Source organism: Acipenser ruthenus, chromosome 13 (genome assembly GCF_902713425.1).
Source record: "Acipenser ruthenus chromosome 13, fAciRut3.2 maternal haplotype, whole genome shotgun sequence".
NCBI lineage: Eukaryota > Metazoa > Chordata > Actinopteri > Acipenseriformes > Acipenseridae > Acipenser > Acipenser ruthenus.
Window position 1 is genome coordinate 12,774,968 of NC_081201.1, and position 13,983 is coordinate 12,788,950.

At 37.8% G+C, this 13,983-nt stretch overlaps 1 protein-coding gene across 1 annotated transcript; it reads left to right on the forward strand.

The window, feature by feature from the left end:
• The first annotated feature begins 7,430 nt into the window (after positions 1-7,430).
• Positions 7,431-12,959, forward strand: LOC117418606 (transcription factor SOX-8-like). Its single transcript, XM_034031795.3, has 3 exons — positions 7,431-8,768; positions 9,801-10,039; positions 10,940-12,959. Exons 1-3 carry the CDS (start codon positions 8,350-8,352, stop codon positions 11,665-11,667), a joined length of 1,386 nt encoding a protein of 461 aa, XP_033887686.1. The 5' UTR covers positions 7,431-8,349; the 3' UTR covers positions 11,668-12,959.
• The last annotated feature ends 1,024 nt before the right edge of the window (positions 12,960-13,983 follow it).

A 13,983-nucleotide genomic window follows, 5' to 3' on the forward strand; every position in this document is an offset into this window, starting at 1 on the left:
CGGCTGTCAGCTGAGTCCCCAAAACTGGGCTGAATTCGAAAATGCAAAGCGGCCCAGAATATGGGACGTTATCTAAAAACCAAAGGGGCCCAGAATTTGGGACGTTATCTAAAAACCAAAGCGGCCCAGAATTTGGGACGTTATCTGCAAACCAAATCGGCCCAGAATTTGGGACATTATCTGAAAAGCAAAGCGGCCCAGAATTTGCGACGTAAATGAAAACAGGGGCAGTCTGTATGTAAAACTGTGATTACATTAGAGATAAACTAATGTATCCTCTTAACAAAACTGCAATAGTGTATACATTTTATATTAAAATTTATCGCAAAAACGATTATAGATATATGCTACTTGAAAGAAAAAAGTACACCAACACAGAAAGCCAATTCTTACATTCGTGCATAACATGATCATTCATATAATGTAATTACCCATAGTTTGTTATATCAGTACAACGTAATACCACATTATATTTTAATGGTAAGGTTGTGGAAAGCAGATCACTCTCTCTCTCTCTCTGATTACACTGTTAAAAATGCCTGCAAGCTTTTTCACTCGTGTGACGACATATTCATGTGACAGACATGGACCAATCAAAACGCAAGACTGTTATGCGTTTCCATCCCAAAAACCGGGCCTGTGTCATACCTCAGAAATACTGTATATATCATCCACGGTCTTCGGTCAGGTTCACGTTTAGACAGATATCATGGCCAGATTCCAATAATTTACATTAAATGATCGAGAGTGCAGTTGCTGCTGGTGTAAAGGCCACCATACATAGTAGCATAAGCGAATACGTTGTCATAATACGCAGCTCGTGTCATTTTTTTTTTTTTTTTTTTTAGAACACGTACCGATTAAAATTGGTACACGTGATTTCCATTACACGAGAGTAGATGTTAAAACTTCATGCTGATTTGAACTCGGCTCTCGCCAAGATAAGCACCAACTAAGACGTAGCTTTACAGTAAACTAATGTGATCCATATGCATCTCCATCCATTTACGTTTCCTTCCATATGATGATGTAGATATCCTTCTGTCTGGTGTTAATGGCTGAAGTGTAATGCTGGCTCCAGGGATCAGCTTATTTTGCCTCCCTGGCGCATCAGCACACACAACGGCTGCGATGCTGGCTCCGGGGATCAACCAAAGTGCGGCCTCCCCAGCGCATCAGCATGACAACCGTCTGGATTGAGCTAAGTAGGGTACATCTCTGGGGTTTTCAAGTGGGCACCTTCCATCCTCAGTGTTTCGTCGACTAGCCCACGACACCTCAAGAGGGCTCGACGGTGATTCTGGCGTCCCAGAATCACCCCCCTCCGTCCCCCACTCAACTCAGCCCAGCTTACTTACCTGTCCCCAGCCAGAATCTTTCCGTCTCAACCACAGCCAGTTGCTGCTCCTCTCTGCTGCTTCAGATAAGTTCTTCACTGTGCGACGCAACTCTTGGCCACTGAATCCGACGTCTCTGAGAAACCGGGTTGTAGAGTAGTCATTTCTGTGCTCTGAATGGGCCAAATGAGTACGTGTAGCGAATATTTGAAACGTGTACTACACAACGCGTTTTTTTTTTGTTTTGTTTTGTTTTACCCAAATGGCCTTACATACTACTATTCTGACTTGGTTTACGCGCTGGAAGAAGGGTTTAGGCACACTCGGATTAGCAGACGCCGTTATCCAAGGCGATTTACAGAGACTAGGGTGTGTGAACTATGCATCAGCTGCAGAGTCACTCACAATTGCGTCTCACCCGAAAGACGGAGCACAAGGAGGTTAAGTGACTTGCTCAGGGTCACACAATGAGTCAGTGGCTAAAGTGGGATTTGAACCGGGTACCCCCTGGTTACAAGCCCTTTTCTTTAACCACTGGACCACACAGCCTCCTAGTACTATTAACATATGCTTATAATACATTTGGTGAATGAATTGTTGTTACTAATTTCATATAGTAATTGTATTTATTGAAAATCAATAAAAAATATTAATAACAAAAAAGTATGGTATATGGCAGTCACGGTGAGATTATGTAATTGTTTATCGTAAATGGTACATTTAAATTAAACGTATAAGCCTTTTATTAATTATAGCTATATGGTCATTTTTAAAAGCTATTCATCTAGCATTTTGTCCGAGCACGGTATGTTCATATAACCAGGGCCGGATTAACGCATAGACAAACTAAGCATCTGCCTAGGGTGGGGTGGGGGGTATTCTGTATCCCCAAGATTCCATGCCTGTGCAGATGCAGTTTTTCAAAGATCGCTGTGCCCGAGCTCCGCTGTGTTTTCAAGCACGGGCATTGAATTCTGCTGCAGCTTGCTGGAAACAAGACAAGACTAATTCTACAGCAAAATAAAATAGCACATTTAACACCACTGGTTTTTTAGATATACTGTACGTTCAGCCTCCTGACTTGCTCAATACACGAAACCTTTGATTAAAGTAACTTTATAAAACTTTCTTTTAAAATACATTTCCATTTTATTACATGTAACTGTTCAGAAACATCAAGCGTTCACGTCCAGCGATCGTTGAAAACATGCAGCTGTGTTGGTGTGGAATCATCGAGGCTGCAGAATTCTATAGGGTACAAAAAGCTACCATACGTCACACCTGAATTTACCTGTAAGCCAAAGTATTGTCGAGTTCTCTGCTCTGGAGAAAAGGGTATGTTATTTAATGAAGCGCGTCAAAACTCACCCGGTCAACAAAAAAACATGCGGTAAACTGTAACGTGTTTGACTACACAACAATGTACAGGTATGTTTGTTTTTTTAATATTTATTTTCGTGGACTATTGTGGAGATACCGCTAGAAAACAAGTTTGAGCACCCTTCTATATATTACCTTTTTTCAACTTCATATTATTATTTTTTTATTATTATCTATTTCTTAGCAGACGGCCTTACCCAGTGTGAGTTACAGTTGTATACAAAAAAATACATATCAAGAATTACAGTACAATTAAGAGCAAGAGGGTCGCATGTGGTGTTGCTTGTTTGAACTGTTGCGTTTTTATTCAGTAAATCAGGAAAAAGTCATTGTCGAGCTGTGCTACAGCATTTAACGTAGGCTTGCTTCAGTTTTGTTTTATTCTGAAATGTATTTAGTACATCCCCTACAGTTTAATTTTCTGTCAGATTCATTCAGTCGTTCATAATATACCTGTTGTAAAAGGGTGGAGGGCTAGTTATAACGGCTGTAATGTATATAGAGGTGTGTATGTGTGTTTGTGTGTGTGTGTGTATGTATGTTTGTATGTATGTGTGTGTGTGTGGCTGTTTGTTCACGGGTAGGGGGCCCGCAAGTGTATGCTTGCCTAGGGCCCAGTGATGGGTTAACGCGGCCGTGCATATAACGTGGAATGATATAGTTTATATATGTATGTGGGTTCATGTATGCATGTATGTATTCATGTATTTATTTACCCGAGTGAAATTCCAGCATAGACCTGTCAAAGCCGGTGGTTGATTGTCAGGTGGTCTTGCTAGTTTAAGAAGCTTGGTGCACTGGTCCAAAAAAAAAAAAAAAAAAAGGTATTTAAAAAATCTATTTAATGTAAAGTTCCAAAGTCAGCCGTTTGTCTAAACTCCTAAATTAACCCATTTGCTTTGTTTTATTTGTTTTTTGCCAAGTTTTTTTTTTTTTTTTTTTTTTTTAATTCCTGAATCTTAGCTGGTCACCCGCACACTAGCAGTTGCTGTGATTTGTGACAAACTATAGCCTATGTTTATCATTTCTATAGCTTACGTAAAGATTGATTTTACAAGCTAGTTTTTAATATCAGAGTAACACATACCCTGAACTGTCCAGGCATGACAGTTCAGACACCGTGCTCTCGCGGAAAATGTCAAAAAAAAAAAAAAGAAAAAAAGAAAGAAAAAAAGGTTGCGGCCAGCACATAAATCTCATTTCTTGCAGAATTCCACATTTTAAAATTACCACAATATGATGTGTCGTACACGCCTAACTAACACACAGTGTTTATTCTACTTAATCGAATACATTTGTGTTAATTTAACATGATTGTGACAGGTAATAAATAAGCTATTTTGAGCAAGTTTGGAATGTTGAAACGGCAGTCAAATACAGCTGAACCCGGCCAGTGTACACGTGAATCCTTAAAATCAGAATTAAATACATCGCTGTAGCCGGTGGATACTTGAATATTTTAAATATGTCAGTTAAACAGCATTATGGTTACTCATCCCCACGTCCATTATTGTCATTTTACAACTACATAATAGTGCATTGTATAGGTGACAAAGATGCCTTATTTGTTGAGGGCTTCTGGTATTTTATAAGCTTCCCCATTAGATTAGTCACAAAGTATGTAAGACAAAACTAGGATGGCTAATGATTTCCCCTGTCGGGTCATTATGACATTTTTAGAATAAATTCAGCATTCATTTAAAACATCGACAAAGAGATTGGATGATTAATGAAACTGCATAGAAAAAATGGATTAAGTCCAAACGTGAATCCTTCTGGAGCGGAGCAATGTACGCGAAAATAATCTTATCTTTTTCCAGCGTCTCGTTCAAGTGCTATAGCTTACTTTTGCACTATTGTGTTTCACTGTCAAGGTGTAATATTACAGTTGGTACCACTGTCATTATTATGAGGGGAGCTTAAACTTAAATTACAATTCGGGTTTTGGTGAATTTTGCTTTTTGGATTTTTAACTATCCCCTACATTTAGAGATAAGACATTCATACAACTTATGAGTTATTATTATTATTATTATTATTATTATTATTATTATTATTAGGTACTTTTTTCTGTAGATATGGTTTTTAAAAAGAAGAAAAATAAGGTCCAACTTTATTTCCTTACCGCTTTTAAAAGCTTGTAGAGAATATAGTGGAAAATTATTATTGTGAATCGAAATGCCTGTGAGATTTTTTTTTTGTTTAGTCTTCTTTTTTTCCCCCAATGATATTTCAGAAAATATATTTCCAAATTGCGTTTATTTTGTGAACGGAAGTGTTGCCAACGTCTTTAAATTATTAAAGCAAATACACAAAGGAACTGAATAGGATAAAGCCTATCGTAAATAAAACACGTGCCTAATATTTAAACGTTAACTATTTTATAGAAAATTGCAAGTCAAATGTACTGAGTTTCATTCGTTTCATTTTATATTGCTTACTTTTCATATATTCCTGCATAAAGAGGCAGTAGGAAGAAAAATGCTCTCTCACAGGTGTCACAAATAATGGTTTCCACTCGTAAAACTGTACAGAGCAACACACAATTAGTGTAGTGTTAATTCTTTAAACTGTTAGTTTTGTTAACCCACTGCCTTCTTTGCATCAACTAAAATGATTACGTGTAATTTGATAACGAATAACGAAGATCGTGGTTCGTAAATCTGCAGTTTGAAGAAAGCTGCATGGACACTTCATACACGCAGCACCCCTTCAGCAGCAGCAATGCAGTTTGTTGTTGAATCTTCAGCTAACCTATCACCGCAAGTGACAGTCACACCGGTATAAACACTCAGCTAACCTATCACAGCAACTGATAGGCACAATTTAAACACTCAGCTTTCACTTACAGTCCTCGAATTTACTTTTTGCAGAGATTCTTTATCATAATATATTTACTTGTTACGCCGTTTTTATTTTAAGTCAATTGTTAATTGTCTGTTTAGTCTTTAAAACTGGATGTTTCGCATTCAATCACGCATACAAGATCAAAACATTAAGAACAATGTGTAAGATCATTTAGTTAAACAGTTTAATGGACGGCTTTTGTTTATCGAGTTCATGTTTCCATATATTATGTACTTATGCTTCTCGTTTTTTGTATTATTAAATATTTTATTTTAATTGGTTATATTGTTGATGCAATTTTTATATCTGTGTAGGTTTAACGTTTAAAAAAGTTTTCGAAGTTAAACATTTGCATACTTACATTTCTGATTGAAAATCTTTTTCTTTTTTTAACGTTTTAGGAATAATTATTAATGTGAGAGAGACATTAAATAAATAAAAGGGTTTGTTTTATCCGTGTCTATACAGTTTAAGATAATCTAAAAAAAGGATATTTTTAAATACCCTGTTCCCACAGGTGTCCCTTTCCCATACGATCCCTGGCAAAGTCAATTGATCCAACACACTTACCGATAACAGCTGAAATACGACGTTACTCCAGAGCAGAAGGGAAAAGACAAAGCTCTCATGACGCTGTTTAAACGCCGTGTTTCCTTTCAATACGGTTACAGAATAGTAAAGCAAAATAAATAATTATGTAATAGGTGTTCCAGGTACAAAAACAAGCGTGTTATTTTTAAACAAAGTAAGACTAAGAATTTATCAAATACAGTTCTGTAGTAATTAAACACGTGTTCATGTTCAGATAAAAGCAGATGTAAAATACATAAGATACATGGTTTGCTGAAGTCGGTGACAAAATTAATGCACCCAAAGTATTTATCAGAATATCACCTATTAATGAAAAAAGTTTATTAAATCATATATTTTTTTAATAAGCAAAACATAAATAGTGATTTGAGTGATTATATATATATATATATATATATATATATATATATATATATATATATATATATATATATATATATATATATATATATATATTGTTGGCATAACAAATGAGCAACTCATATTTGCTGCTTTGCGTATGTAAATAAACCGTGGAAGTAGACAGTTTATATGAAACCAATGAGCAAATTGTAAACTAAGCCTAAAAAGTGCAGTTATATCTTGTAATGGCATACTTGGCACACACAGAACGCTACTTATGTCAGGTTTCACATTTCAGCCTATCGGATTTCATTTGTATGATAGGTTTAAAGACACAGCGCTGCTTTTCTACAGCGCCGAACAGCGTGCCCGCAGTGCCATTGGAATTACTATACCAAATACATATCGTATTATTATGCTTATTGCAATGCGTCAGCTGAATATCTCATAACATTACCCCACACAATAGTTATAATTTGCATCGTTAAACATGGTATTCGTACATTGGCTACTATATAGGAATATTTTTATTATCAGAAATGGTTACTGTATCGTTCATTGTGCATGTTTTAGCATATCTAAGTGTTAATAATATTTAATTTTACAAACAAATTGCATAACGGTAGTAGTCACATAAAAATCTAAATTATAAATGTAATCAATCATGATTATGCATTCAAACAGTCGAGGAGCTCACGCGTCTCATTCAATCAGTTAACCCATTTCCAGACACTGCTGATTACAAAGTGTTAATGTCTCTTACCAGCTATAATTCCATTTTAGTGATACGGCTCTAAAACATGACATTATCTGACATCAATAGCGACTTAAGTACAGGTTCCAATACAGTAGTCAATTAACTATAAAAAGTCTATGTGGTTTAAGTCACAAACTGGGGAGAAGCCTCGATGCAGGCAAATCAACTAACCCTGCCTGCTTCACTTCTCTCCCGATCATTGTTTCTAGTACTGTATATTGCCACGTCTGTCTGCTTCAAGCTGACTATCAAAAAGATAAGATTATCTCCAGCCTTTATGCCCAGTTCTAGGTCCAGTGCTGTAGCAACTGATGAGGAAATACATCTTAACCGGTCTCCTATCTCTGCCTTTCGTAAAATGATAGAATTGAAACAACATTAATTGCATTTTAATCACCACTGACGATTAATCAATTGATGTATGTATCAATAGAAATAGATTGGATATATTAGAATAGGCTACTTAAAGGGCGATTAAAGTAGATGTAAAATATAACATGTAATTTATCATTAACCCATTGGCTACTCAGCAAGTAAACCCGTAACCATTTTTGCAAACAAGAGCATTTCAATGAGTTTAATTCAGTCTCCAGTGAATCGGTATTCAGAATCTATTGCTGAAAAAAATAAACCATGAACATCATTTGGGCTACTTGAGAGAATCTCCGCCCACAAAATGTTAGGACCAATGACATTCAATAGATGTGCTTGACCAATTAGAGTGGGTGGAGCGAAGCAAGAGCACCCTTAAAGAAAGTTGCTCAAGCTCGTACTCGTCACCAGCAGTACAGCACAGAACAGGGATCTATCTATATTGAACTGTTTCACATTGGTGCTAAAACGCCTGGAGCCGACAAAATATAACCAAGTTTATAACTTACTGGAATCGAGATTATTTTGATTTTAAGAATACTACCATTAGTTTGCAGAAACAATCAAGGGACGTTTTTTTCATTTTTGCCCGAGTTTTATTTTTCTTTGGTAAATATGCATATAATCAATCTGTAGTAATCATTAATTTTCCGTTTTTAGTGCTGAAGTGATAGTGATCTTATAACTTTTCTGTTTACACCTGTTCGGGTTTTTCTTCACCAAATGCTCAACATGACCGAGGATCAGGACAAAGCTCTCCCAGATCCACCTTGCAGCCCCACGGGGACCATTAGTTCCCTGTCCCAGGAAGATTCGGATTCCGACGCCCCGTCTTCGCCAACAGGATCTGACGGGCACGGACCCCAGAGACTCCTTGGGATCGGGAAAAAACTGGACAGCGATGAAGACGACCGCTTCCCAGCCTGCATCCGAGACGCGGTATCCCAAGTCCTCAAAGGCTACGACTGGTCCCTTGTGCCAATGCCAGTCCGTGGAAACGGATCCCTGAAAAACAAACCTCATGTCAAGAGACCGATGAATGCCTTCATGGTGTGGGCACAAGCTGCCCGGAGGAAGCTGGCAGACCAGTACCCGCATCTGCACAACGCAGAGCTCAGCAAGACTCTCGGGAAACTGTGGCGGTAAGCTTATTAAACTGACTTGTGCATCGTATCTATAATTCTTGTGAGAGACATGCATTGGCGTTGCTATGTAGACTAGACTGTTGTCTAGCTAGTTTTGAATTCCCATGATATATTATTTGCGTTTTCTTTGCATGACAGAATCTAATACGTTACAGCACACTGACACTGTAATTGTGCTGTTTTACCATTTGGCTCTGTACGGACGCTTCATGTCAAATACGGAGATTTTTTTAAAAATACATAATGACTATTCTTATTGACTGTAGGCTACAGTATACGTTTGGATTCTGTGGTTAAAAGTGATTGTTTTGTCCAAATAAACACCAACTGCAGTACAGAAAGTTATTTTAATAGACTAAAGGGCTACTTGCTTAAAATGCAAATCAATTTTAAAGTTATTAAAAGGCATAGGACAGCCCGTTTTAGGAAATACAAAGTGTGCCCATTTACTCGCTCCTTGTGTTGTGTTTAGTTTGAGAATGTAAGAATGAAACAGAACAGGCACAAGCAAATGTGATGCAAGACACCTTTTATAGCAGCGCTATATTTGAATATTCTGGGTTTATTATCTTTTTCTACAAGGTACAATTATTATTATTATTATTATTTATTTATTAGCTGACGCCCTTATCCAGTGCGACTTACAATTGTTACAAGATATCACATTATTTTTACATACAATTACCCATTTATACAGTTGGGTTTTTACTGGAGCAATCTAGGTAACATACCTTGCTCAAGGGTACAGCAGCAGTGTCCCCACCGGGATTTGAACCCATGACCCTCTAGTCAAGAGTCCAGAGCCCTAACCACTACTCCACACTGCTGCCTCCTGCAGTGTACAGGATTTTCATAGGCTATTCTCCCTGGGTTCGTGATAAATCTTTATTCATATCAGCACAATGGGTAAATGAATGCGCGTTGTTCACTTTTTGGAAGTTTAATATGTTTAAGGTTGTCACTTTTTTTTCTTATTTTAGTGTTTAAAATCACAAGTAATAAATATTTGCCTGTTGCTTTTTTGAACAGTTTATTAAGCGAGAGTGAGAAGCGCCCCTTTGTGGAAGAAGCAGAGAGGCTGAGGGTCCAGCACAAGAAAGATCACCCCGATTATAAATATCAACCTCGGAGGAGAAAGAGTGTGAAGGCTGGGCAGAGTGACTCCGATTCGGGAGCAGAACTGAGCCACCACCCAGCCGGGCAGCTGTACAAGGCAGAGCCCGGGATGGGGGGCTTGGGAGACAGGCTTCATCACTCTGAACATGCAGGTACAGAAACACCAACCGCTAGGACAAATAATTCAAATTAACAATTAAAAAAAAAAATGATCCCAACAAATATGTACGGAGGGATTCAATTGGTCAAATAAAATACAAGCTACCTAGTCTCACCAGTTTAATTGGTCAAAGTCCTCACAATAACCAATATACACATTGGGTCTAATGATTGAAACTACTTTTTAGTTTTGTTTTTTATTCTTGTTGGATATGTTACACACATCATATGAAACATACAAACTGTTTTTCTCTTTTTTTTTTTTAATAGCTACGGGTAATTTATGACGACAGCATGACTGCTATAATTGTTGATGCAGTGGACAAAAGCTGCATTCATTTGACTCCTTCAGACCACTAAATTGGTTAAAATGAATAGGCATCTAGCATAAGCATCAGCAGGGAGAAAGATTTATTAACATTGAGGTAAAAAAAAAAAAGTTGCCTAATACAACAATACCCTTCTGGTCCCCTGCTAATAAATATCTATTGGGGTTCTGGAGTTTTAGGTGTTTTTGTGTGTTTTACTTTACAGTCTCAAATAGGGAATATCATTTAAAGTGCTTCCATATGACTGTTACTATTGTCAATAGCCAGATGTTTAATGCATAATTTACTAAAGTAGATTAGTTTGCACAATTCATAAGCTTTATTTATTTATTTTTTTCCCAAAAGTATATTCGGCTGTTTCTTATTTCTTTTTTTGTCCATTTTCACAGACCCAATACATTAGAAGGAATGTTTAAATCATATGCATTATGTCCTGTTGTAAGTGACTCTGCATATAATGCACAGTTCACAGCCTACCTCTGTAAAGCGCTATATAAAAATAAAGATATTATTATTTTATTATTAGACAAAAAAAAAACTAAAACAGCTTTATTTTTTATACAGGTCAAACCCACAGCCCACCTACTCCACCCACCACTCCTAAAACAGACCTTCACCATGGAAACAAACACGATCTGAAGCATGAGGGCCGACGCCTTGTCGAAAATGGCCGCCAGAACATCGACTTTAGCAACGTGGACATCTCGGAGCTCAGCAGTGACGTCATCAGCAACATGGAGGCCTTTGACGTTCACGAGTTTGACCAGTACTTGCCACTGAACGGCCACGCAGCCCTGCCTTCAGACCAGGGCCATGGGCAGAGCTCCTCCGCAGGGGCCTACAGTGCCTCCTACACCCACTCCAGTGGAAGTGGGGGGCCAGCTCAGGTTTGGAGCCACAAAAGCACCACGTCATCTTCCTCAAGCAACGAGGCCGGCCAGCAGAGGCCACACATCAAAACTGAACAGCTAAGCCCAAGCCACTACAGTGAGCTGTCCCACAGCTCTCCCACCCATTCTGAGTACAGCTCTTACAGTGCCCAAGCCTGTGCGACAACAGCTACAACAGCTTCGTCTTTCTCCAGCTCTCAGTGTGACTACACAGACCTGCAAAGCTCCAATTACTACAACCCCTATTCCGGGTACCCCTCTAGTCTTTACCAGTACCCATATTTCCATTCCTCTCGTCGGCCATATGCAACGCCTATCCTCAACAGCTTGTCCATTCCACCAGCTCACAGCCCTACAACCAACTGGGACCAGCCAGTTTACACAACTCTCAGCCGGCCCTAGAGAGACACTTCTTTACTTAAGTCTTAAGTTTTCCACAGCTATATGCACTAATGAAGGAACTGTGCCAATTTCTTAAGTGCCTGCTGATTACAGAAGGACACCTGCAAATGGTGAATTAAAACCCCATGATCCTTAAAGATTTTTTTGAAGGACAAACGTATCAGTCCTCTGTGAGGACTTAGCAAAAATATTAAACAAAAGAAAAATATATATGAGTTGAGCGTTTTGAATGAGACTTTTTTTATAGGGTTAAGTGCTCTGGAGAGAGGCACACTTTTGTTACTGGGACCAATATGCACCTGATTTAACCAGAATTCCTGTAAAAAGCACAACACCTACAATGGAGACCAACCTATTTAATTTGTCATGACAGTTCTTTGAAACAAGGGTTGACTATAAATGCTATTTTCTGAAGCTGAGGAGATTTATTTTTGGAGTTTGTTAAATATGTATTGTTTCTCTCAAGTAATAAGAGTAAGAAGTAGAGATCTGAACTCAAAATGTCATTTAATAGTGGAGAATTTTCTGTAAACTGTAAACGTATTTTTTTGAACGACTTTACAGTGATTTAACTTCGTAGCGGCTGATAAAAGTTATAGCGTGCACATTCCTTCAAGATAATTCAAATAAAGAAACTTCCAGATGTTGAGCACAATTTGGACACATTGAAAAGTATTTATTTGGAAACAAGTGGATATAGAAAGGTTAAATCAAATCGCTGTTTCAACGTTGGTGCAAGCAGGGACCAGGTAGTGTTTATGAAACTGTGAAACTAAAACTCTCCACTAAGTTGTTAGACACTTTGCGCTGTATTCAGGCAGCATTAGCATGCTGGTTATCATATAGGACATCAGCGCATTTTAAGGCATGCTAATGTTTTATGACTACAAGCCTTCGTTTTAGACTAATATATGTAGGTGTTATATTTCTACTGTTACTATTGTATGCTGAGCATATAATAACATCTTACTCATGCAATGCTAGCTTGTGCCTTCAGCCTCTTATTACGCAAGCCTAAAATCGTTTTTAGAAGATGTCTTTTTTGTTACTTTTTCTACTTTCTATTTTTCCTAAAGTTATTTTTGCAGATGTCTTTCTTTGTTTTTTATACAAAGGATGCCAGAAACGTGTTTTTATGCAATCTATTTTTCTGTATAAAGTTTGAACGAAATCAGCTGTAACTTTACCAGTCTGTGTTTTTACTAGATAATTCTCACCATGGACAGCTAACTTTTGTGCAGCCAATTTTATGAAAAAATGTTTTAAAAAAAATAAAAAATGGGAAAAAACTACTTTGACGCATTAATCTTGTATTTTCTTAAGATCTGCTTGAAACAGTGCATTACCATTATGCTGTGTTAATTACGAAAACCGCAGAAGGCACCACAGGGAAAGGAAACGGTATGTCAAATGTTTTAGGAGACTTCTAGTCTTTCTTTAGGTATGTATGCATTGGACACTATTGAGTGTTTAGTAGTTCTGAATGATACATTGCAGATTTACAAATGCTTTGTAAATAGAGCCATTAAAGGTGCTACAGCTACTGAAAGAATTCCCCCAATCTCACACGTCGTGCACTTTTGTTTATCTCACATGTGTTGAAAACACACCTTATAGCAAACATGTGTTTTATTATTATTCACTGTTTCATCATCTCAGCATCGTCTTCGAGGTCTAAGCATGTCAGTCACTGGGGGAAGCACAGGAATACTCCCTGTGCAATAAAACCCCTGCTCTGGGAATATTAAATAATTGATGTGGGTGGAAAATGTGGGGACTAGCCCCCCAGTTCAGATATAAGGGCAATCATGCTGTATCTATTGTTTGTGTTTCACTCTAAATTCACGCATATAGTGCAGTAGAAAATACATTAAAACAATGACAAATGCTCAGTCTGTATGAGTAAATTGTCACAGTAAAATGGCTGCATTGGCTTAGGCAACCTTTACATTGGGTGCAAATAAATGCATCTGGTGTGACTATCTCAATTAAGACAACACATAACACAGGCTTTAAAATACCCCTCACCCAGCAGGGGTTTGAGTTTTGGTATTACTGGTATATTTCTGTGTGATATTGAGATATCCCCAGGTCATCACCGCACAGTCTCTTGCTGTCCTCCCAGTTCCACTCTTAAGGAGTTGTTCAACATCCTGCTTACCGTGACCTGAAGGCTACGATGTCAGGGGTCCTCTGAGAATTCACAAACGCCACTGGGAGTTGTTACATATCCTGTCTTTGTTCTGATATTATAGAAACAAAATAGAAGCTATTGTTTATTTCTGCATAAAAAAATAAATGCGTTGTGGGTGAGGT